General features: G+C 37.5%; 1 protein-coding gene across 4 annotated transcripts; it reads left to right on the top strand.

Annotated features, from left to right (window-relative positions):
- Window positions 1-1,495: 1,495 nt before the first annotated feature.
- Window positions 1,496-18,996, top strand: LOC311282366 (kinetochore protein Nuf2). 4 transcript variants are annotated; one of them, XM_084396077.1, is made up of 14 exons: window positions 1,496-1,685; window positions 1,894-2,027; window positions 3,683-3,757; window positions 4,674-4,750; window positions 4,834-4,895; window positions 5,585-5,682; window positions 6,742-6,815; window positions 6,891-6,984; window positions 13,992-14,054; window positions 14,342-14,479; window positions 14,608-14,748; window positions 15,732-15,907; window positions 17,905-18,040; window positions 18,771-18,996. In XM_084396077.1, exons 2-14 carry the CDS (start codon window positions 1,905-1,907, stop codon window positions 18,876-18,878), a joined length of 1,365 nt encoding a protein of 454 aa, XP_084252203.1. In that variant the 5' UTR covers window positions 1,496-1,685; window positions 1,894-1,904; the 3' UTR covers window positions 18,879-18,996. The 4 variants fall into 4 exon arrangements, with proteins under 4 accessions (XP_084252203.1, XP_084252204.1, XP_084252202.1 ...); XM_084396078.1 differs by having other exon boundaries at window positions 1,624-1,685; window positions 1,897-2,027; XM_084396076.1 differs by having other exon boundaries at window positions 1,673-1,747; window positions 1,897-2,027.
- The last annotated feature ends 5,520 nt before the right edge of the window (window positions 18,997-24,516 follow it).

Here is a 24,516-nt window from a genome sequence, read left to right as displayed (position 1 = left end):
TCTTTATTTAGAAAAAAAAATCGTAGCTTTCATCAGAATCCTGCGATGACATCTCTGTGCTCGTGCTCGTGCTGACTGACGTGTGGAGACTACATCGGCGGCGCGCCTTTAGGTGTCTCAGTGCAGCGCCTGATAGCAATGGGACGTTCGGATCTTTTATTGACTCGGATCTTTGAATCTCGTTCATCAAAATGAACGAATCTTTTCTCGAATCATTTCAGCAGAATTGTTACATGATGTAATAGCCAAATTCCTAAACACATGAAATGTTTACACTTATAATATAGTTTATCAGAATGCAGAACAAGAAAAAAACAAGGCTAAATTATGGGAAACAGAATTATGAATTCGTTGCTTATCTGGGTCTTTGCTTTGCGATTATACTGAATAACACACACACACACACACACACACACACACACACACACACACACACACACACACACACACAGGTTATATTTCAAATATTTTCACCAGAACGCGCACATTATAACTGTGGAAGGAGTTCTGACGTCAACATCCAGCCAACCAATCATCAGCCTGCATTTCAAAATGAAATGCGTTTGATCGTTAGTTTGATTATTATTATTATATCAACTTTCCCCTCACAATTCTGCTCTAATGAGGCTTTTATTCAGCTCTTTTTAAAATTAAATTGTAGTGTAAAAGGCATTTGCTTTTGTTGCACTTCTATATTTCTCTGTTGCACTACATAATATGAATAGATTTCACTTGTTCAAGAAATTAATTGGATGATTTCATTTTCTGCGTTGATCAGCGGATCAGGGGCCGTGGAAACGTGTAGAGAAAAGCAGTGTAAAAATAAATACAATAAAATAAAATAAAAATATCTTTATTCAAATAAATAAATAAATAAATACAATAAATAGATCAAAATAAAATATGTTTTAATGACATAGTAAATAATGAAAGAAACATTTATACATTATTATATACATATATACAAACTTAATACATGATTTAAATAAATGACTAAAACTTGATTTAAATAAACAGAAATAAAAATGCAGAGTAAAATGTAAAAGTAAATAAATAAAATAAATGTAAACTAAATAAATATGTTGAATTCAAATAAATAAGTGACATTTGATTTAAATAATAAATTAATACATTGTATTAAATCAGGGGTGTCCAAACTCGGTCCTGGAGGGCCACTGTCCTGCAGAGTTTAGCTCCAACCCCAATTAAACACACCTGAACCAGCTAATCAAGATCTTACTAGGACTTGATTATCTGGTTCAGGTGTGTTTAATTGGGGTTGGAGCTAAACTCTGCAGGACAGTGGCCCTCCAGGACCGAGTTTGGACACCCCTGTATTAAATAATTAACAAACAATAAATAAATGAATAGAAAAATTACTAGAAAAACCGCAATGCTGAAATGTAATTAAAACAAAATCTTTTACACATTTATAATATTAATTTTCAACAGTATTAATTGGGTCTTTATACATGAAAATAAATCATTAAACTTTAGGATGTTGAGGGTTTGAAAACCCGCTGCACTAGTGGACACGTACTGCGCATGTCCAGTAGAGGGCGCCGCACGCGCTGCTTTTGTGATGACACGTGACGACGTGAGGAACGTATGGCGGAAGTGACGATAGAGGCGCGTAAAGTTTAAATTTGCTCCAGTTGACGACGAGGGACGTGAGCCTGAACTTGGTTAGTACAATAGTTTGGCATTAGTTGTTGAATAATGTCGGACCAACAGTCTGGAAAAGAGGGTAATATATAGTTCTTTGTCTCTGAATGGTGTATAATGTGGCGGTGACCGTTACTGTCCGTGACGGGATCTGTCGACGCTTCTGCTGTAAACATCGCCTGCCTGACCGGATACATGTGCTTATTAATGCCGTTTCTTCTTGTGCAGCAGCAGCAGCGATGAGTGAGAACACGTTCCCGGTGTATAAGGTGGACGTTATCGTGCAGTTCTACCGAACCGAAGTTCTGACTGGACAAGAGGCGAAACACTTCACCAAGAATGACATCACTCCCAACCCAAAGGTGATCACGTGATTACAATGTATTTAAGTGATGTTGTTACAGTGCTGTAAATCAGCTGTTTTCTATGTGAATATACAGTAAAGTGTAATTTATTCCTGTGATCAAAGCTGAATTTATCATCATTACTCCAGTCTTCAGTGTCACGTGATCCTCCACAAATCTCCCTGATCAAACTCACCTGATTCAACTCATCAGCTCATTAACCCGTGTGATAAAGAGAACCACTGCTCTAATATGAGGATTTATGATCAAGAAACATTAATGATTATTATCAGTGTTGAAAACAGCTTCATATTTTTGTGAAAACTGTCAAACATTTTGTTTTTCCGGATTCTTTGATGAATAGAAAGTTCTAAAGAACAGCATTTATTTGAAATATAATTCTTGTAACATTATAAATGTCTTCACTGTCGCATTAATGTAATTTAATGCATCCTTGATTAATGAAAGTATTAATTTCTTTCAAGAGAAAATGACTGAACCACCAAGAGTACTTAATGAGGAAGAGTTGTTGTTACCTGGTAATATGGCAAGTCGTTTGAACTTTTATTAATTTCCAGGATATGAATTCTTGATATCAACAATTTAACTTTCACTAGTTCAGATTATAGTTATTGATATCAGGAATTAGATTTATACTATAACAATGCTAATTCTTGATATCAAGAATTGATTTCTTACTAGTTGAAATTCCGAATACACACATCAGCTTTGTATTTCTTACTATTAGGAATATCATTTTTGATATCAATAATTACATTGTTAATAGTAAAAATGTCTATTCTAGATATCAACAATTGAGTTGCTACTGGTAAAAATGTTAATTTTTGATATCAATATAGTTTCAGATATCTAAAATGGCTTTCTTACCAGTAACAATCACATTCATGATATCAGTAATTAATATTGTTACTAGTAAGCAATTCAGTTGTTGATATCAATAATAGACATTTCAACTAGTGACGATTGAATTCTTGATATCAACAATTGATTTTGATTGGCAGCCTCTGGTGACATTTCACTAGTGAAAATACAATTACAGATATCAAGAATTAGCATTGTTACTAGTATAAATCTAATTCCTGATATTAATAACTATAATTTGAACTAGTGAAAATTAAATTGTTGATATCAAGAATTCATATCCTGGAACTAATACTAATAAAAGTTAAACGGCTTGCCATATGGTAATGCATAACTGGCAAACATGTAAAGTCCTCTGTAGTCAGTGATTGTATCCCTTAAAACTCCTCTTTGACACATTTAAACATTTTATCCTTGAAAAAATGTCTTCATGTCTTAAAATATCTTGACTGTAACTCGACACCCTTGCCTCATTTAGTATGTGCGGTTCTATGAATATGCAAATGAGCCCCGCCTCCACTCACTCACTCAGCTCAGAGATCCACTGGTTGACGATCACATGTTGATCTGATTGGTTACAAGGTAGTTTGTGACGTCAGAAACACCAGCGATTTCAAAGCGTGTGTTTGAGACTGTCTTTGGTTCACTGCAGTTTTAAGGAGGAAATACTCAGCAATGGTGTCGACTTATGAACTTACACATGCTTTGTCTTAAAGCAGATTAAAAACACCACATAGACACATAAACAACATTAAAAGCTGGATTTTCTTTAAAATCTGTTTGTTTTTCAGGCCGAATCCATTCAGAGACTCTACATGAGAGTTTTGCAGCTGCTGTTTCGGTTCAGACCCGAGTGCCATTACACGGTGAGTGTTTATATGCATCATCAGATCTGAGAGTCTTGGGGCCCGATCTCTCTCTCCCAGCGCAATTGACTTTGTACAGCGACGCATGTGTCATTCCTATTTTGCTCCCGCGCACAGCGGACTTTTCCCTCCACAGACGCACGTCGGTAAATTAGGGAATGAACTTGCGCTCCCGGGGGCGGTTCAGGGAAGAGAGGAGGCGTGTTCCGGCGCAAACGTTCCCTGGTGCTATTTTGCAGTTTCAGAAAACAATTCCTCCACAGACCAGGAGAAACCTCGTCTAAAGTCAGTGGCGTGTTATTCAGATGCTATTTTAAGGGCGCATGCTTGGCCATAATGTAGCGTGTGCACAACACACACACACTTTGCTTCTCTCATCTACACAGACACAGAAGTTCACATTTAGAAAACCATACATTATTATAAGGAAATCATTGTGGTGTCCATGAAGATGTGAAAGAATAGGCATAAATCTAGCTTACACATTTACCCACATTATTATACGCCTGTTTAAGCGAAGCTAATCTGTGTGTGTTTCTCCATCCCCAATGTCACTTCTCTGTGTTTTACGGCCCTGACGAGAACGTCGGTCTCCTCGGCTGTGAACCGCTCCTGGATAATCCGCCGTTATAATAGCAATCCGCCATGGAACAAGCGCTCCTGCTCTTAAAGGGAATGTGAGATGACGCTCTGATTGGTTTATTTCACGTTATGCCCAAACCACACCTATGAGTAATGAAGCGACTTCAGACCAACACATTTTAGATTAGCGTCGGGCGCAAGAGTAATTTATCCCGCCGGTATAATAGCCGGAGATCCGCACACAGTTACTTGTGTTTCGCGTTTGATACTTGCGTTTCACATCGTTAAATTAGAGCCCTCTGTGTTTAATTAATGATGCTCCTGTGTTCCGCAGGTGCCGTTGTGTGAAAACGTCCAGTTCCCGATGCTGTACGAGTGGGTTGCTCCGATCATGAGTGTGTACAGGCGCATGTGAGTGAGAAGACTGCAGTGTGTTGTTCAGCATCTCTTCTGAAAGATCTCATGTTTACGTCACTGATCTGCGTGTCTTTCAGGTGCCAGTTCTTACCGCTCTGTCGTGTATATGATTTTTCCCTGAATGACTTGCTCAACCCCAGTGAGTATCTCGTTCTCTCTCTCAGGGAGAATTATTCCTGCTGGTGTTTAGGGTTTGCCCCGACAGCTTTTTCATTGGCCGAGCCGCAGGAGAATGAGGATGTGGGGAATGTGTGGATGCTTTATTTTTAACGATGTTCTGGATTGCGTCAGACGAGGGTTTTTTACATTACTGCAGTCAGTGAACCAGGCACACTTTACTGCAGGGCTCACAGAGAAACTCTTTAGAAAGATGGACAATTTCATAATGCTCTCTGTGTAAATAACAGTTTTATAACTTTTTTTAAACACTCACATGATATCAGGGTTATTATCGTAAACTAAAACTATTAACAACATTCATGTAAATTGAAATAAAGCTGTGAAAAAATATTATTTGAAAAACATTTAAATGAAAATTAGAAATGTTGCCTTGGCAGAAAACAGAAATACGTTGTAAGGCTGCACGATTATGACAATCATAATTCTCGATTATTTCCTTTGAAATTGTAATTATGATTATTAATATATAATATATATGGCAAGTTTAAACTGTGCTGTAAAGCAGCTCTGCAGAAGACAGTGTTGTTCAGCACTAGAGCGACAGCTGTTCTGTCCTGAGACAGTTTCACGTTTTTATTGCATGAAGTTTAAAGCTGATATGAAGGTCAAGCTGAGCTGATCGTTGGTTTTTCTCACACCTTCTGCCAGAGCTGAAGCGAACGATCACTATTCTCAGCGCAATCCAAAACTTCCTCCACTTCCGGAAGCAGAGGCTGGAAATGACGGCCGTCCACCAGCAAAGTTTTGTAAGTTGCTGCTTGTCTTCAACGTTTAAAAGGAATGTTCATGTCGTATTTTTGATGCCCACAAATTCCTAATTAATTCAGCTGAAAATGCTTAACGTGTTACAATCATCTTCCAGAACTGTAGTCTTAGTTGTGCTAAACCTCTCTTATGTCAAGCTGAGATTTGAGGATCTACCGTGATGAATACTTGACTGCTAATCCCTTTGTGGGAGACTGAGCTTTGTGACAGACCCGTTACACACAGAAGGTCAAGATTAAAAGCATCATATGACCCGTTTAAGCACATATGTGTCAATGGCAACGTTTACATGCAACCAAATAATCCATTAGAAAAGCCTTCATGTGGTTTATTCCTTTTCTAATCCGATCGAGAGAACATGTAAACACTTGATCGGATCGAAAACCGAAACTGAAAGGACTGCGCATGTGCAATGACGTGGAAATAGCGTAATGATGTAGAAATAGTGTAATGATGTAGAAATAGCGCAATGAGGTAGAAATAGAGTAATGATGTAGAAATAGTGTAATGATGTATGACGCGCTGAACGAGCTGTTCTCCTGATGAATAAAGTGTGGTATAAACGAGTGTCTCGTCCTCCTATAATCCTCCTCTTCTGCGTGTGTGAAGTGGAGCAGGACAACGGCCCACCAGTGCTGCTTCAGACGCTCATCCACACACCACTGGTTCTGGGCATTTTTACTGCGTGATCAATATAAGCAGCGGCACAACGGCTCATATGATCATTATCTCCAAATTATGACCAGAATTGGATAAATATTAAGTCTGCTGTTTTAAACAAATAAAGAACTGTAGGAGAATAGTTATTATGCGCAGACATCAGGAAACTCTGTATATTCGTGCAGTGAGCGCATGTCAAACAATCTATCCCGATCTGAAGCTTGTGACACATAAACACACACATCAACCCGATCACATGTTTAGCTTTCATGTAAACACTATGTTCAGATTCATCGATCAGGATGAGTTCAGTCGGATTGAAACATAAGTTGTGCATGTAAAGGTAGCCGGTGTGATTTAGGTGTTTTGTTTGTCAACAGCGGTGTGATATGGACCGACTCCAGACGTACACGAGAGAAATCAAGGAAGCTGAGAAGAAGATTGAGAAGCTGACGTAAGTGCAGTGGTTTATTTAAAGGTCTTACTAAAGATGCTTCTCTCTCTGAGCGTATCCATCCTCCCTTCACAGGACCATTCCTCCGGAGCAGCAAGCGGAGGCTAGAGAGCTAGCGTCTGCCCTGGCAGAGCTCGGCGCTAACACACAGCGGGAATACCAGGAAGTGGTGAGACCTCGATGATTTCAGTTTACTAATGAAATATCACCTAAGGGTGTTTACACACACGGCTCGCTTCAGAACCTGCTGTGTTTTCTCCCTCGGTTCAGTTCGTTTAGGCCTCTGAACACAGCAGTCGCTCTTGGCTCTTAGTTCCTGGGCGGTATGACCAAAAATTCATATTACGGTATTTTTCAAAATTATACTGGTTTTGCGATTATATGACGGTATTTTTTATTTATTTATTTTTTCAAGCATGTCTGGTTATTAACTACATTTTCTACTGATTGAGAGAGGAAATGCTGCAGTAGATTGACTTAGAATGCCCCAATTTTACTGTCATGAGGGAATATAGAGTTCGGGATCGTCACGTCACAATGCATTGTGGGAATCACGGTACGGAAGCAGATTTGCTGTATAGTAGCATATAGTAGGCAGTAGGTAACGTTGGTCATTTGGTCATTAATTTAGGTTATTTTTTGAAAAATGGTTCAGTATTGCTGTATTGTGAACTGCTGTAATCGGTCTCATGATCGACAGGGCAAACGCCTCATAAATCATATTAGTTTTCCCCATTTTCGTCGGATGGCTTGGGTCGCCGCTGGTCGTCAGTATACTACCGGACGAAAACAGTGGATTATTGCACGTATGATAAATTACTCCTGAAGTGTAACAAACCCGCATAGACAAGCTTCATAGCTCACAGAATCAAGTGTGTGTGTCACCACTGATGCTTGGTTAACGATTGTTTTCTCCGCGTTTACTTTGAGGATCTGCAGATCTTGCACTCATCCATTTGTGAACTGCAAGTGAGCCTCCAGTGACAACTTTTTAAATTGATCGGAGCAGAGACTTCAAACAGAGAGCACAAAGTCTTTCAAAGTGAATTTCGTTTTGCATTAATTTGTATTTTAATTTGAATAAATGTTTCATCAACCAATTGCCTGGATTTAATAAATAAGAACTTAGCAGAGAGGTGTCGGCGCGTGAACTGGAGGTCTCATAAATTAACCGAAACACAGCATTTAAGGTAGTCTTGCCTCACAGACCTGAAAAATATATCTATATTGAAATGTCTACTTTTAAACAAACAATTCAAAACGAAAGAAAACAGATCTGCTCTCTGCTTATATGTAATCCGTTTGAAATGTGCATTTCTCTGGCGAATGTTGTTGCCGAGGGCACAGGAAATTGCTAATCCGGCCCTGGATCGGAGGTGTAAGCGCTCACTCCACCAGGTAGGAGAAAATATCAGGGAAACTGAGGCTTGGTAAACTTTCATAATTATTACTCCATACTTTGTTCATAGGGATCGATTCCGCCTATAATTATTATTTTTTTTTTTTTTTTTTTTTTTTTTTTTTTTTATTTTTTTTTTTTAAGCACTGTTGTTTGGATTCATTTATGAAGTTTGTCCGTATATGGTATAGCCAACTTTTTTTTGTCACGGTCCATAACTCTTTCTGGAGACCGGCCGGCTACGCTCATGTCTTATTATAAACCGGCTTTTGTGGTGCCTCTAAAATGGCCACCGTTACCCACAATGCACCATTCCATAACATCTACGCCCGAGCTCTATTGTAGAAAAAATCCACACTAGTATTAATACAGGTTTGCAAGGCTGTTTATAAAGAGCTCCAGCAGGAGGCGATGTAGGAGCGGCAGAAACAGCGGTTTCCACGGTAACGGCTGAACACAAAGCGGTTTCCACGGTATTGGCTGGACACAAACCAGTACATAAACGCTGCTTTATCAGGAGAGATAAAGAAAGATTCAATTGAAATAACATCGAAACAAGACCGTCAGTTCGCTTCAGAAACATTCTTATACAAACACCCGTCGCGGGACTGTGAAACGTGCAGTGCTCATGTTTATTCAACGATGTCAAAGCCAAACACAAATAGATTTTCCAAAAGGCAGTGTTGATATTGTGAACCAATGTATGGGAAACACTGTAATATAATGTAACAGCTATTAATTATAGTTTAACCTCTCCATCTTCACCGTCTCAGTAACGCACACAGCTGAGCATCACCAGTGAACAGTGAAGACCCTCTCACTCAGTGTCCCGCCGTGTTCCCAGCGCTGTTAAAGTGACATATGCTGGTTTATTACATTCATATCATAACAAAAATAAACACCGGTATGAACCGGTGTACCGCACAGCATTATTGATTCTGCACCAATAAAATCACTTCAATGCCTTTTGTGGTGAGAAGGCAATCTAACGAACCAGGCCCGTATCACAGTGCATGATGGGTAAATGCGCATGTTGCATGTAAAGCAGCAGTGTTTGTTCTGCTAATGCCTCTCAAAATGAACCGTAGGCTAACCCAGAGGTGAAGACCAAGTGAAAGCCTATTTGATATTTGGTCAGACTAACACATTTCAGAAAAATATGTTTTTGTTGCTTAAGTGACATCTGAATTATACAGTTCTGACCAGTTGGTCCACCAGTAGGTTTGGGAACCGTTAGTCTTTTTGAAAAACTCCTAAGTTCTGGTTCTGAAACCGGTGCGGTGTGTGTGGGCGACGTGCCCCCAGCTTATCCTTGAACAGCGACGTCTCATGAATATTACAATAGTAATGAATGCACTGAAAAGCCACTACTGACCTCGCGCTACTGACCTCGCGCTACTGATTGACATTTTGCGTCCGATATCAACGCAGAGAGAGAGAGAGTATAAAGACAGTAGAGCTGCACCATTAATCTTTAAACAATCTCGATTCTTATTCCTAAATAACAAAACACCACACCGGAACATTATTACAATTTATTAGGATTAACCCCTTGAGATGTATCATCTCGTTTTCGAGGGGGTCCTTACAATGAAACACAATTACAACTTAAAGAACATAAGATTACAATTAACAATACATCAACAAACAAGCAAACAATAAAACACCAACAATAATAATAAAAAAAAATATATATATATATACACAGTATCAGTCAAAAGTTTGGAAACACTACTATTTTTAATGCTTTTGCAAGAAGTCTCTTATGCTCATCAAGCCTGCAGTAAAAAAAACAAAAAAAACAGTAATATTATGAAATATTATTACAATTTAAAATAATGGTTCTCTTTTTTAATATACTTTAAAATGTAATTTATTTTTGTGATGCAAAGCTGAATTTTCATCAGCAAGTACTCCAGTCTTTGGTGTCTTATGATCCTTCAGAAATCATTCTAATATGATGATTTGATACTCAGTTATTATCAATGATGGAAACAGTTGTGCTGTTTAATATATTTTTTTGGAATACTTTTTTCAGGATTCATTGATGAGTAAAACGTTAACAGCATTTATTCATAAAAACAGCATTTATTCAAAATAAAAACATTTCTAACAATATAAATCGTTACCATCACCTTTTATCAATTTAACGCATCCTTGTTGAATTAAAGTACTAATTTCTTTAAAAAAGTTATTGTTCCCAAACTTTTGAACGGTAGTGTATATTGTTACAAAAGATTTCTATTCTAAATAAATACAGTTCTTTTTAACTTTTTATTCATCAAATAATCCTGAAAAAAGTATCTCAGGTTATAAAAAAATATTAAGCAGCACAACTGTTTCCAACATTGATCATAAATCAGCATATTAGAATGATTTCTGAAGGATCATAAGACACCAAAGACTGGAGTACTTGCTGATGAAAATTCAGCTTTGCATCACAAAAATAAATTACATTTTAAAGTATATTAAAAAAGAGAACCATTATTTTAAATTGTAATAATATTTCATAATATTACTTTTTTTTTTTTTTTTTTTTTAACTGCAGGCTTGATGAGCATAAGAGACTTCTTTCAAAAGCATTAAAAATAGTAATGTTTCCAAACTTTTGACTGGTACTGTATATAACAATAAAAAAAGCAACAGTACACATAACAACGACAGTTTCAGTGATGGCTTGTGCAATCTACTTTAAAATAAGATAATAAAGATTGTTTAAACAACCGAAATGAAGTAATGGATCTAATATCTACAGGCAAATTATTCCAGTCTAATACGGCTTTAAACATAAATGCTCTCTTACCAATTGTTTTTTTAACACGAGGAACGAGAAAGTAAGTCTGGACAGAATGCCTAACTTGGTGGTTTGAAGAAAAGAGTACAAGGTATTGTTGTAGATCACTAGGATAATCAAAGTAAATACATTTAAATATAAATTGGAGCCAGTGAATCTGCCTTCTCACATTCAAAGATGGCCACTGAAGTGCATCATGCGTTGTACAGTGGTGAGTGGGAAAAGAACATCCTAAAACGAATCTGCAAATTCTATTATATGCCGAATTAAGTGAGACAAGATCAGACTTTAAGGCCGTCTGATAAACCACATCACAGTAATCAAAAAACGGAAATATTAATTGAGCAACTAGTTTCTTACGAACACTATAAGAGAAGCAATTTCAAGATCGATGCAAAATACTCATTCCAACATTGACTTTTCGTAAAACATGATTAATGTGTGGTCTAAAGGAAAGTCTAGAATCAAGCCATATTTAATAGTGTCAACTCTATGCAGAGGAGTACTGTCTTTACATGATATAACACAAGAACAGGTTTAGGAATTAAGTTTATGTCTAGAACCAAAAATCATAGTATATGACTTGGTTTTATTAAGCACTAATTTATTAGCCAAAAGCCAGTCTTGTAAACTATTAAAATCCGATTGAAGAGATAATTGAGATTGTATAGGGTCAGAATTAAATGTATATATGACAGTATCATCCGCATAAAGTTGAACCTGACAGTTTTTAAGAAGTAATGGTAGACTATTTACATAAATAGAAAAAAGAAGTGGTCCCAGAACTGAGCCTTGAGGCACACCTCTTTGCTGAATCAGAAAGTCAGATTTAGTCCCATTTAGGGCAACACATTGTTTCCTGTTGTGCAGATATGAATTAAACCACAATTTAATTTTTTGAAAAACCAATAGCATGAAGTTTATCTAAAAGCAAATAACGATCAACCAAATCAAAAGCTTTAGTCAAATCAAGAAAAATAGCACCTGTGAGCTTGCCATTATCTGAGGCTGAAAACACATCATCTGTAAACTTAAGTAATGCAGTAGTTGTGGAATGATTAGACCTAAAACCAGATTGAGATGATGATGGAATATTATTAATACATAAATAATTTGAAAGTTGTTTATAAATTAATTTTTCAAAAACTTTAGATATAAAACATATAGATATTGGTCTATAATTATTGAGATCAAGTACATCACCTCCCTTATAAAGCGGAGTAATGCGTGCACGTTTCCAGATCACCGGCAGCTCACATGTAGACTAAAGAAAGATTAAATAAATCAGCTAGTGGATACATAAGAATATGTGAAGTTAATTTAAGATACCTATTTTCAATTCCATCTAATCCTTCAGCACTAGTCACTTCTGATTCATCAATAGCACTCTGGACATCAGTTGGAGCAATCTTCCCAAATGAAAATGAACTATTACATGATGCAGTCTCATTACAAATATCAGCATTCAAGTAAGAGGCCGATACTAAAGTAGACCAAACTGAAGAACAATGCTGATTACATTCTTACGCAATAGATAAGGAGTCATGAAGTATTGTATTATCAACTCTAATTTGATTAACTGAATGTTTATTTGATGTATTAATAATGTTTTTAATTTTATTCCAGAATTGTTTAGGATTTTTATAATGAAAAGACATTCTTTATAATAATTAGACTTTGCATTTCGTGTTTTTGTCTTGCTCAAATTTCTCTAATGCCTATAGACTTCCCAATCAGCATTACTTCCTGTCTGACGGCATGTTGTCCATGCTTTGACCCTTTGCCTAAAGAGACTAATAAGTTCCGAGTTAATCCAAGGAAGATGATTGCCCTTAACCCTATCAATTTTCCAAGGTGCATGCTTGTCTACAACACTTATAAACTCAGTATTAAAAAATCCCAAGCGTCTTGTACATTAGGAATTAAATGATAGCTATTCCAATTAATAGAAATCAGATCATGGATAAATACATCTAAAATCAGTTTTATATTGTCTGATTTTAATTAATTTTGGTGGCAATTTAGGTAATTTCCCATACACTGACTGCTTTAGTGATCATTCGATTATATTCTGACATCACACCGGACCTTAAATCTATTTGGGTGTGAAACAAGTATCCAATCAAGAAGAGATTGTGTGCGAGAAGTAATTCTAGTAGGCTCAGTAATTAATTGGGTATTACATTTATTTTTCTCTTTATTACATGACGTATCCAACCAATTCTTATTGAAGTCGCCTAATAAGATTAACTGCCTGATATCCACTATCAATTCAGTTTTTGGTAAAAATGAGTTAAAGCAGTCCACTGGTGAAGAGGCTGGTCTGTATATGCTCCCGATGATTATACATTTATTTAAATGGAAAACCACCTTAACAAAAATACATTCAAAATATAAAGGATCAATCGAAGGTATAATTAATTCAGATACAAGACCTGTAGAAACACATATAGCCACACCTCCACCCCCGGAGCACCTATCCGATCTGTAAACTACATTATTGGTTAAGTTGATTTCATTATCTGAATAAGATAGGATAATAATAATAGGAGTGTGTATTTTCCCTCAGAAAATTGTATTCTTTTTGCAAAAATTGCTAAATATGTTGAATTTGTTGACATTGCCAGTCTGTTAAACTCATTTAAATAGTATCTGAAATAAACACAAAAAGGATTGTGCATTTTTCCCTTACTACAATTTCTAATAATTTTTATTGAATGAAAACCGAAACCAGAATCCTTTGGCGGAACCGGAAGATTTCTTACAATTCCCAACCCTGTCCACCAACATGATGCATTAACTGTTGTCACGTGATGCATTAACTGTTGTCACATGATGCATTAACTGTTGTCACATGATGCATTAACTGTTGTCACGTGATGCATTAACTGTTGTCACGTGATGCATTAACTGTTGTCACGTGACCCAGTGTTTTTCAGGCCTTTTTTTCATGTCATATTAATCTTCAGTGTTCTCTCTTTAGACTGCGATGAATGAAACCGTTGCACAGTGGAAGACGGAGATTGCTGAGATCTCACAGAAGCTGGTATGTATCAGATAATGTGTTTGTTTAATCTACCACACTTCTAGTTTGGATGAGGGTTAGTCACCGTGTAGTGGAAGTAGAGACTGATATATGTCATATTACAGAAGAAGAGATCTGAGTAAAACAGATTAATGAGAAAGAAAAAAATGAAGGGCTGGTAATTGGTTTTAATCCATGTGTTATTGGTTGTATGGAGGCAGATCTGGCTGAGTGTGCTGTAGGTGTACTTCTGTGCTGGCAGTGCTGTAGAGTGACTGTCGTAATCAGACATGTGTCTTACAATCCAGACTCAAAGGAAAGTGGATGTGGTGACGCTGAAGGATGAGATCTCCAAGCTCAAGTCTCAGATCGTGGAGTCGCCCGAAGAGCTGAAGAACGAGATGGAAAGGATGAAGGAGAACGTGAAGAGCATTAAGATGTCAAAGGTATGTGTCGTTTGCATGTTGCTTAAGGTGTTGTTTAACTGCCCAGATCAGCAGGTCTCTGTTCTGTCACTGAGTGTTGGTGGTGTTATCAGCAGCTGACCGTGTGTGTGTGTGTGTGTGTGTGACAGGATCTGGCTGACGAGAGGCTGGTGGAGCTGCAGATGCTGGTCCAGTGTGCTGGTCAGGTGGAGGCAGAACTACAGGTCCTGCTCAAACAACTGCAGGACTTACAGATTAGCATGTGCAAGACCAACCAGCAGAAAGAGGAGGTAAAGATCATCATACGTTTGCAAGGAGTTCTGACTTTTGATTGGAGAGTCACAGCAGCAAATATTGTTCAGTCTTAAAATAGTCAAAAAAGTGCATTTCTTCAACTGTACACACTAATGGGCAACAGAGAAGAGTCGACTTTAAGATGTCATTGGCATCAAGGAGAGCTGCACGATTCTGGATAGCCAACTAAACAAAATAATGTAATTTACTAAAGGTTCTGACAAAATGTTAATTGCTGCAGTTTATTTAAGTGACCGTAAACAGTAGAGAAAGAAACCGTGCATCAGTATAGCGGATCCGTGTGCAGCAGATCCAGTTCTGTACATGAGATAATCCACACAGCAGACAGCAGGAGGGCTTCACAACCACTGGACTTACTGACCCTGGAGACACATGGGACAATTTGATCACAATACTATCCGTTGCGCAGACCTCTTTCCACGTTATACACTATTAACTGTAAAGAGCCTCGCCAGCGTCCATTTGCGATCTGAGGCTGACGTAGCTCACGCACTCTCTAAAGGCATAGCGCGCAACACTGATAAGCGTCCCACTTAACCAAACACCTTAATTGATAGTTCCTAACCACAATAAAATTGCATGACTCACTCGTACAAGTTTTTAATACAAAATGAAACCGAAAGTCTTTTACTTAATAGGAAAATAGTTTTGGGAAGTTCATCATATAAAAATAAGATACAATTGATATTTCTCTCTCCCCGACTCGCTACATGTGCATCCGGTCTTAAAGTGACAGCAGCCTAATAAACCTGCTGACAAATTATGAGATATTATAAAACACATCTATATGGCAGTCCTATGGTATCGATGTCAGAATTGTGGCCAGTGAAAATGCTGAGTGGCTAGTAACTTTGGTAAACCAGTGGACACAGTGACTGGAGAACGAGTACAGTCGTTGTTTAAGGAAGGCATTTCCTGAGGTGTTTTTTCACCGTTTTAAATGATGGTTCCTGCACAGGTCCAGAGATTAGCAGCCATGAATGAAGCCTTGCAGAAAGAGCTGAAGAGCCTGAGCAGTGAAGAAGCCCAGATGAAGAGGGGGTTCGCCATGAAACTCGACAAGCAGTCGAAGCATCAGATCCGGCGGCAGAAGAAGAAAGAGGTCAAAGATCAGCAGGTCAAAAATATTTATGGGTAAGTAAAAAAACAAAACAGATTCTACCTTTTTTAAAGGATCCTTTTGTACGACAATGCATTTGATAATACACTTCCTGTGCTTAATATGAGAAGATTTTTTAAATAATTTATGCATTTATACAGTCGTGTGTGTGTGAAGAATTGGAAACTTTCACTTGAATCAAATGTATGTCTGCTATTATTAATAAGTGAACTCCAGATGAAGCGTCTCATGTTTGGTCCCCTCGTGCTTTGCATTTTAAGCCACTTTCAGTTTGAAAGGTAGTTCAGAAGTTCTCAGCATTGCTAATACTCTATAGCTCATACTTCAGCAGTTTAACCCTCTTTAACCCTGTTCTACCAGTGTTTCTGGACTAACCAGACTATTCAATTATGACAACATTATTTCTGAATGTTCAAAATCTCCAAGATTGTTTTTTCTTGGTTATTCTAATGTTTAAAGCTGCAGTCCGTAACTTTTTGGGGGGATAAAAATGATCCAAAATAAATTGAGCAAGTACATAACCAGCCAGTGTTCAGAACTCTCTGCTTGCCGTAGCTCGACTCACACCGCTGAGCTTGTAGAGGTACTGGTGGATTTCTGTGGGAAATTTGAGCATTGCGTCATTCCGTCACATCTGTCCACATAAAGAGGAGTCTCGGCTAGTCGGCTACGAGTGTGAGGATGCTGGAGATTTATAGCCTTTTCTCACAGCACTTGATATCATTAAACTACGCAGTTTGATGGCGGATCCAGAAAGGCTCAAACGACAATCACCAACTGGAGATTCACCCGCTGTAAAACACAGAAGACTTCGGAGTGACTACAGGAAACAGAGACTCTATGCGGAAACAAGGATGATATCGGAAGGGCAGTAAATGTAGTCACGCAATGCTGGTGTTGTTAACATTAATAATTGGAGAACAGTATAATTTGCACGGTTTGACGTGATATGATAAGCGATCGTTAGATTTAATCCGCATGATTTACTGCAGTGCTTTTTGCCCCTTAGTGTGTCAGAACAAAAGTGGATGTAACTTGTTCACATTTTCCAGTGGGAATTCTTATGCTGGTCAGACTTCCCAAAAGTATAATCTGTGATTGCGAATGCCAGGATCCACACCAGCGACTGACAGCCGCACATTCTCCTCTAAACACTGGATTCATCCGTGCCGAGCCGAGGCACAAACCCACGTCAAGCTGATCAAACCATGAATAACTGCAATTGCAGATTCCGAACAGAGATGGCGACAGAGAGGACAAACCACAGACTGCAGCTTTAAGTGAACATTCTTTTTTTTCAACAATGTGAAAATTACTTTTGAATGTTCTCTGAACGTTCTGAAACATCTTGTAATATTTAAACAAAACAAATGTCAGAAGATCATTCAACTAAACACTTCAGAAAGAAAGGTTGGATCCGTGTGTAAATACTGTTTGTGTGCTAACTGCTAACGTTTTGAGACAATTATTTAAGACGAGATTAGTATTAACTGGAAGAACAGTTTTTGTACAGCTAAAATAACTGTAAGCGAATGATACTGAGAGCCTCGACACATCACGAGGGTGCAAACATGACGGAATTATTATTATTATTATTTTGTGTGAACTGACCCTTTCAGTGTCATAAACATCGATCCCTCTGTGATCTACAGCTTCGGTCCTCAACCTGCGGCTCACCGATGCAAACGCGGACACGTTTAAACAATAAAATCCAGTTTTACAATTTACTTTTGTTTTTAAATTCAATTAAAATGGATAAAACAAATATAAGTACTTTTGAACTATAAAATAATATAATCATATAATGATTAAAAAAATTATGTTTTTGGATTAAGGATCTGAAACTTACAGGATATTCTTATAGTATGATGACCTTTAATATGTCTTTAGCTCAAGGAAAATTATGACCCCTTTAAAGTGTCCTCATCACACTCGGCATGCATCATCACACTCGGCTCTGTTTCTTCTGATTGAGAAACACTTCTCTAATTTTCTCATTTATTTTATTCAGGCAATATGACAAAATCCACCAGAAACGAGAGGAGTTTGTGAAGAAGATGGAAGAAAGCAACCGTGAAACTAAACGGTTCAAGGAAAAGATGCAGGAGCTTCGAGCAAAGTGCAACCAGCACACACAGAAAGCCCAGGTGTGTTTCACCAGCACCTCTGAAGTCCGTCTCGTGCTCTGGACCCTTACAGAGCTGACTGTGTTGGGGAACATCTAGTGTTTGGTCTTCATTTAAATGGCCTAGTTTAACATTAAAGGGATATTCACCCAATAATTTAAATCAGCCCATGATTTACTCTCCCTCAAGCCATCCTAGGTGTTTATGACTTTCTTCTCTCAGACAAACACAATCAGAGTTGTCCTGGCCTTGCACACACTTACTGGCTCTTCCGAGCTTTATAATGGCAGTGTATGGCTGTTTCTGTTTTGAAGTTCATAATAGTGCACCCGTCCATCATAATAGTGCATCCACGGCTCTAGGGGGTTAATAAAGGCCTTCTGAAGCAAAGTGATGCGTTTTTGCGTTGATTTATGATGGACAGATGCACTTTTATGGACTTCAAAACAGAAACAGCCATTATAAAGCTCGGAGGAGTCAGGACATTTATTAATATGTCTGAAAGGAGAATATCGTGAGAGATGTGGAGAGGCGTCTGCTAAATGCACTTTCTGTAAAGCTGCTTTGAAACCAGATGTATTGTGAAAAGCGCTATACAAATACATTTGAACTGAATTGAATTGAATTAAATGAGTAGTAAATGTCATATCCACCTAGCCTGACTTGAGGGCGAGTAACTCATGGGCTAATGTTTGTGTGAGCACCCCTGTAAGGCCGTGTTGAGCGTGTGGTAACGTCTGCTCCTCTGCAGGAGATCTACGAGCGCCTCCTCACCACACTGGAGCAGTACAACAAGCGCATCGAGAGCATCGTGGTGGAGACCAACGCAGACACCCTGAAGATGAAGGCACACTTCTAGAGTCCTCAACGTCCTGCATGTGTTGAAAGTCTGTCTTGTTTCATTGTAAATGTGTGTATTTTTTTTATTAACTTCCCCTGACTTACAGCTATAATAAAATTGTATTTAACTGCTCGAACAGACCAGTGTCGATCTTGAATATATTATTGGGTCCTGCTTTTTCTTTTTTTTTCTTTAATTCTCTTTGAGGTTTTTTACATATCAAATACAGAAAGACAAAAACACAATAACAAACAACATGCATCAGAGGGCATCATTTCTATTTCCATGCTAAGACAATCAATTAAACATTCTCACCAAAGTAATCTATGAACGTTTGCCACATTGAATAAAATATTTCAGACTTCCCCCTTAACAAGTATTTAATTTTCTCCAATTTCAAATGACCCATTATGTCTTTCATTAAGGCTGAGTGAGCGGGGGGGCATTTTCTGTTTCCAACACAAGAGAATCAGTCTCCGTGCTAACAAGGTCACAAAACAAACCATGCTGTTTGGGGTGTCCGAAAGTTGTACATTGACTGGTTTCACACCAAGAAGAGCCCAGATTGGATCTGGCTTAAGCTGCTTTTTCAAAATCTTGGAAAGGGTTTGAAATCTAGTGTTCCAGTAGGTCGTAATGTGAGGAATATTCCCAAACATGTGCAAGAGAAGCTGGCCCTGGTGAACATCTGTCACAAGAAGGACTAATGGAAGGAAGCATCTTTGACAACTTTAATTTGGATAAATGCACCTTGAACTGCAAAAGACCATGTCTAATACAAACAGAGGTAGAATGAACATTTCTTTGGGCTTTTGACCGTTGATTGGCTGTAATAGACACCCCTAGGTCATCTTGCCAGGCTCTTTTCAAATGGTCCAATGTAGGTGTTGTTTCTTCCTGTGATCGCACATTGTGGATTTTAGCAATTAGCCCTCTTTGAAATGGATTAGACAAAAACACTGTTTCCATTGCGGAGTTTGGGGGCTGATTAGGGAAAGACGGAAATAAGCCCTTAACAAAACTTCGGATCTGTAGGTATTTAAAGAAATCTTTACTTTCCAATCTGTATTTGCTCTGTAATTGTTTAAATGTGGGAAATATATTTTCAATAAATAAATCTTTTAAACATCGAATACCTTTATGTTCCCACTGAAGAAATGTCATATTTAAGACTGATGGAGGAAATGTATGATTATTAATCAATGGACTTAAAGCTGGCCCACCCCTCCATCCGTAATGCATCCTAATCTGGGACCAGATTTTAACTGAATGAGAAACTACTGGGTTCTCAAGTTTTTGTTTTGAAATAGGCAAGGCTGAATAAAGTAATGCTTTTAACGAGGTGGGATAACAGCTTTCATTTTCCATCCTACTCCAATCAGCCCCCTGAGTGGACAACCAAAACCACATTGAGCGGATATTACATGACCAGTAGTAACGTCGGAAACAGGGTAATCCCATTCCTCCCTGGCAAGCTGGTCTTTGCAAGAACATTTTCTTGATTCTTGGAGTTTTTCCATTCCATATAAAATATGACGTGAGGGAATCTAGTTTATTAAAAAATGCCTTGGCTATCCAAATAGGAATACATTGGAACAAGAACAAAAACTTGGGCAGAACATTCATTCTAATAATATTTATTCGACCTGCTAATGAAAGTGGTAGATTTTTCCATGAATCTATATCTTTTTTCGTTTGATCATATAATTTCAAAAAGTTGTGCTTAAAGAGGCCGTTATATTCCTGCGTAATATTTATCCCAAGATATTTAAATTCAGTTGAGATTGAAAAGGGAAAGATATTAAACACATTAGTATTCATACGGGCTTTAGAATTAATTGGAAATAAGACACGTTTTGATAAGTTGAATTTGTAACCTGATACTGCTCCAAATTCTTTCAAAATGTCCATTATCGCAGGAACAGATTTAACAGGGTTTGAAATATATAGTAACAGATCGTCCGCGTACAAAGAAACCTTATGTTCCATTTTTCCCCTTTTAATCCCAATGAACTCCTCCGTTGCCCGTAATAAAAGAGCCAGGGGTTCAATGGCTAATGCTAAGTAATGGCGAGAGCGGGCAGCCTTGTCTAGTCGCGCGGCTGAGAGGGAAATAACTTGAATGCATATTGTTAGTCCGCACTGATGCATGGGGTTGGGCATATAATAATTTTACCAAAGATATAATTTTTGGGCCAAATCCGAACTTTGACAGGGTCGAAAAGAGATAATCCCATTCGACCCTGTCAAAAGCTTTTTCCGCATCCAAGGAAAGTAAAATTTCAGGGTGTAGATTTTTTTTATCCTGAGTGTGAATTATATTTAGTAATCTTCTAATATTAAAAAACAACTGTCTGTTTTTGATAAACCAGGTTTGGTCCTGTGAAATGATTGTCGGTAAGATTGTTTCGTGTAGCTACAATTTTTGCAAGTATTTTATTGTCCACGTTGAGTATAAGCTCACCGGTCTATAAGAGGTTTGTCTTTTTTGTGAATAAGAGAAATGCTTGCATGGTAAAATGTTGGAGGTAGAGAGCCCCTATGTAAGGCTTCATGGAATACATCTAACAGCAATATCTGCTCTTTAAAGGCTTTGTAAAATTCTGAAGTGTAGCCGTCTGGACCAGGCGCTTTAGAATTTTGTATAGGGTAGAGTGGGGGAAAACGCCCCCCTTAAGGAAAATGTGACATTACAGTGAAACAAAACATAAATGTGACTAGAATTGCCATCCCGGTTTTGAGTGACTATGGCAGGAGTTATTCACCAAATATAAAAATAGCTTAGCCTTCATAATTAATTAGCATTTTGACTGAAAATATTTTTGTACAAAGGGGGCGTTTTGCCCCAGCGGTGGGGTAAAACGCCCCCCAAGGTGGGGTAAAATGCCCCCTTTCTTACAAACCAGTTTGCTTGATAGATCAACAGCAAAATTAACAGACAATAGTTTTTAATCTCTAAAAGTAAAAGGCAAGTAATGTATAAACATGTATATTAATATTTATTTCAGCAATGTCCAAAATAGCCAAATTTAACAACCTTCCATCAGTGAACTTTGCTAGCAAGCTAGCTAGTTAATGTTCACTTGAGGTAATTTTTTCATGTTTTGTTCAAATATTTTGATTTTACCACCTAGTTATACTGCATTAAGTGTAAAACAAAGGATTTGATAGACAGAAATATTTTACTATAGTAATTATGATAGAGAGAAACTATGCCCCCAGGGGGGCGTTTTACCCCTCAGCGTAGGGGGCGTTTTACCCCACAAGCTATGACTTTTTTTAAAAATGTTTAATTTTTTTTATATAATTATATTCCTTATAAATAACATATGATCTCAAACTTCACTATTCATCTATCATACATCACTGCGATATCCTGCAGAACAATATTCTCTTAAACACTTGTTTACTAATATCTGAAAATTATAGCATTTACCCTGTAATCCTCTTCTCTTAAAATATGTCGCTGGTGTCAGCTTCTCCGTAGAGATTTGTATATCCCCGTTATCAACGTAGTGCATAGCAACAGTGAAAACCTATATTGACTACTTTTAGTGGTTATTTTGGGAAAAACAGGTGGGGGGCGTTTTCCCCCACTCTACCCTACTGTTTATAGCTTGTTCAATTTCTTGCTTTGTTATGGGTTTTTCCAGTTGTTCTAGATTTTCTAAACTAATTGTTGGAATAGACATTTTATCAAAAAACATATCTATGAGTGTGGGGTTTTTCCTGGATTCTGAAGTTTATAGTTTTTTATAGAAACATTATCATTTATCATGTCTCTTGTAACTTGGCCTGAATCCGTGCGGATTTCCGTAATCATCCTTTATGCAGTTTGTTTTTTAATTTGTTGAGCCAAAATCTTGCCCATTCTTTCCCCTTGTTCATAATATCTATGCCTTGCTTTGGTCAACATTTTAACTGTTCTTGAAGTGTATATTAATTCCAGTTCTGTCTGCAAAGCCAGCTTTTTCTTATGTAGAATTACTGAGGGACTAGATGAATGTTGTCTATCCGTTTCTGTTATTTCTTTTTTTTAGTTGAGTTTCTTTTTCCCTTTGTTGCTTGTTTTTCAGGCTTTTCCATGAAATTACCTGGCCTCTAATGAATGCCTTTAGCGCTTCCCAGAGGGTGGATTGTGTGACGTCTGGAGTGTCATTAAATGATAAATACAAATTTATGTGCTTTTTTATTTCTTCTATTCCTTCTTTGCTTGATAGTATGCTGTTATCAAACCTCCAGATCCTCTGTGTTTGATTATATCCGAAAGTTAAATGCAGAGTTAGAGGACTATGGTCTGACAACATTAATGTTTCATAATTGCAATGTTTCGTTTGTTGAAGGAGTTTACTATCTATTAAAAAGTAATCTATTCTGGTATAAGTCTGATGAACTGGGGAATAATACGAACATTGCCGTGTGTTGGGGTGCAGGGTTCTCCATGGATCTATTATTTTGTAAGTATTCATGAATTTCTTAACACTTTTTGCCATTTTAGTCACAGTAACCGGTCTCTGTGACGACCTATCCAGGTCAGAGTCAAGCACTAAATTAAAATCTCCCCCAGTTTTGAGTTGGTGAGAGTCCATGTCAGGTATTTTTAATAACAATGAGTTTATAAATTGTTCGTCATCAACATTGGGGGCATATATATTTACTAATGTGATCAAATTATCATAAAGTTTACCAGTGACAATGATGAATCTGCCTTGAGAGTCTGGTATTATCTTTGAAGCGATAAACGGTACTGTTTTTTTAATTAATATTGCTGTACCCCTACTCTTTGCCCCGAAACTAGAGTGAAATATCTGTCCAATCCATTTATTGCGTAACCTGTTGTGATCTTGATTTTTCAAGTGCGTTTCTTGTAGAAAGCAAATCCTAGTTTTTTCAAATGTGTTAAAATATTACACCGTTTTATGGTTCCATTAAGACCTTTGCAATTCCAAGTCACAAATTTGACCAAGTTGTGCGGAATTGTTTTATCCAACATGGTGTTAACCTTGGTCATATTTAATTAATGCATGGCAGTGAAAACTATCTTGTGTGACATCCTCTGAAGTAGAACAAAGTCTGAACATATGAACTTCTTCAACATCCCTAAACTAAACGTGCTAGGGTAAAAACAAAGAACAAGAAAGATCTTCATAAAGATCCCTAAGTTCCTAATCCCTAAGTCCGTGGACACTTGACTTACCGCTTAACTCCTAAAGTTGTATACTATATACTCCTGGGTCAGATCTCTTGTAGTTGTGGCCCACTCTTATTGAATAAAAGTAAACACGAATCAAATCTAGTATAGTAATTAAATTTGACTCCTTACTCCATTCCCTAAACATGAAATTTAAATCAGATTGTTTTCCAATACGCATAAAAAAATAGATAAATAAAAAAGAAATAAATGATAAACAAAACTTTAAAGGGGTAGGAGAAAAAATTAAATAGAATACAGTAAAATAAATATACATATGCATATACCTACACACACCCACACATACACACACACCCCCACATCAGCTATTCCACCCGTCAACACAATTTTTCTTCCCCTTCCTTTTCTCTCTGTCAAATCAACCTTACTCCAATATCCTCTAAAACAAGTGGTTCCCAAACCTGTCCTGGAGTACCCCCAACACTGCATGTTTTCTTTGTCTCC

This window comes from Rutilus rutilus (assembly GCF_951802725.1).
Source record: "Rutilus rutilus genome assembly, chromosome: 22".
Classification (NCBI taxonomy): domain Eukaryota; kingdom Metazoa; phylum Chordata; class Actinopteri; order Cypriniformes; family Leuciscidae; genus Rutilus; species Rutilus rutilus.
The sequence above is the reverse complement of the archived record's forward strand: the minus strand, read 5'-3'. Positions and strand labels throughout refer to the sequence as shown.